The 1,764-nt window shown below is 38.6% G+C and overlaps 1 protein-coding gene across 1 annotated transcript in view; it reads right to left on the reverse strand.

Annotated features, from left to right (window-relative positions):
• The window catches only part of npepps (aminopeptidase puromycin sensitive), a 50,425-nt gene extending 48,914 nt beyond the window's left edge, over window positions 1-1,511 (reverse strand). Inside the window, exon 1 of the mRNA XM_014010505.1 lies at window positions 1,146-1,511. Coding sequence (XP_013865959.1) covers window positions 1,146-1,445 — 300 coding nt within the window. The 5' untranslated portion in view covers window positions 1,446-1,511. The remainder of the gene's footprint in view (window positions 1-1,145) is intronic.
• Between the last annotated feature and the right edge of the window lie 253 nt (window positions 1,512-1,764).

Raw genomic sequence — 1,764 nt, forward strand, 5'->3', positions numbered from 1 at the left:
CACTGTAATATCATATAACTTACACTTTTTATTAATTTAACAATAATATAAAAAATAATAAAACTTTTATTTACAGTGAAATATATTGTATTAATAATATGTTGTAACCACCCCCAAACAATGTTACAACTGTCCCCGGCCCCGGGGTCAGTTGTAACAAATGACTTTTCATCTTCAAATGCAAATAGTGAAGTATGTACATGCTATAATCATCTATAAATGGTTTAGACTATTAACAGACAGATGTAAGTTTATTGTATTAAAATTTGGTTTGTTTAATTCAAACAATCTCTGAGTAACAGAGTCAAATGTAAAAAGTGTTGCAACTGTCCCCGGTCTCCCCTACTCTTGAAACAATTTGACACAAAATACTTTAATATAAAGTTACTTAAGCATTTTAAATAAATAAATAAATAAATAAAGTTAAAAAATAATGCGTGATTTTTTTATTAATAATCTTCGTTTTGTATTGCACGCCAGTGACAGTTTTTTTTATTTCACAACTACAAGCCACAAACAGCTCACTGTGTTTACAACGATAGAAAGCTGCATAAACCAACTAATATTTAAAGGCTAAAGTGAAACGGTTTAAACTGTTTAAGCCAAGTCAGGACACGTGTAAGCGCATAGCAGCTATGAAAACTGTCAGAAAAGTTGAGTGAGAAAGGCAGGTGGGAGGGGGCGACATGATGATTTAGCAAACACTAGTCAACGTTAGCTAGCTGCTACTTGACTTTTTTTTTTTTTTACACCAAGTCATTACTCTTGTACGAACTTTAAGTGGGTCAAGTTTGCTGGTTAATGCCAAGCCGCTCTTTAACAAGTGAAATGTTTTGGCAAAACGATAATTAATGTACGCGATGAGTTTAGAAAGCAAGCTAGGCTAACGTGGAACTGTTGTGTTAGCTAAGAGGCTAGCATGCGGACGGTCAGAAAAACGCAGCCAGTTCTTGCTTGGTTTACGACTTTAGGCCAGTGTGAACTCCTCAGAAAGCTGAGCAGCATCTTGCTAGCTTTCACACAAGCTATGCCTTTAGGCTGACAGTTTTAATGGGCTAGCATCTAATAAAGTTAGCCATTACATAACAAAATCCCTGCCTAGCAGGTACAACCACACGAACCCGGGAACCCCCGTTACAACCTACCTCCACTTGTGCCTCCAGCTTGCCCTCGAAAGTGAAGTCGATTAGATCTGGTTTCAGATATAACCCATAGTTGACGGGGTAAACATCAGTAGGTAACCGTACAAATGGCCTTCTTTCAGGCATGGTTCTTGTATTCTGGCCGCTCGCGCTACCGAAACGCTGTACTGAAACACTAGTTATTCTTCCCACTTTTATTAACACGGAACTGACCACAATGGGCTTCGATTGTGTGGACGGGCAGCAGCTTGTGAGTCTGTGTACGAATGACAGAGAAACCGTGCGGCCCAAGATCAGGAACATTAACAAAAAGCCGTCTCCGCACTGCCAGCTACACTTCTCTCCTCTACAGCCCCAAACAAGTTCGCTAATCAGCGTCCGACCTAAACACACCGACGTCAGACGCGACGTCATGACGTCAAGCCGTGCCTTACGTGATCACGCTGCGCAAACACTTGTTTATTTTTAAATTTATTTTTCAATGTAGCCACTTCTACTGTGGAGGACCGAAATTGGCATAATTCGAATTAAATACATAAATAAATAAATAAATAAATAAATAAATTAAATAAATAAATAAATAAATAACCTAAACACACCGACGTCAGACGCGACGTCATGA

Source organism: Austrofundulus limnaeus, unplaced genomic scaffold, assembly GCF_001266775.1.
Source record: "Austrofundulus limnaeus strain Quisiro unplaced genomic scaffold, Austrofundulus_limnaeus-1.0 Scaffold70, whole genome shotgun sequence".
Lineage (NCBI taxonomy): Eukaryota > Metazoa > Chordata > Actinopteri > Cyprinodontiformes > Rivulidae > Austrofundulus > Austrofundulus limnaeus.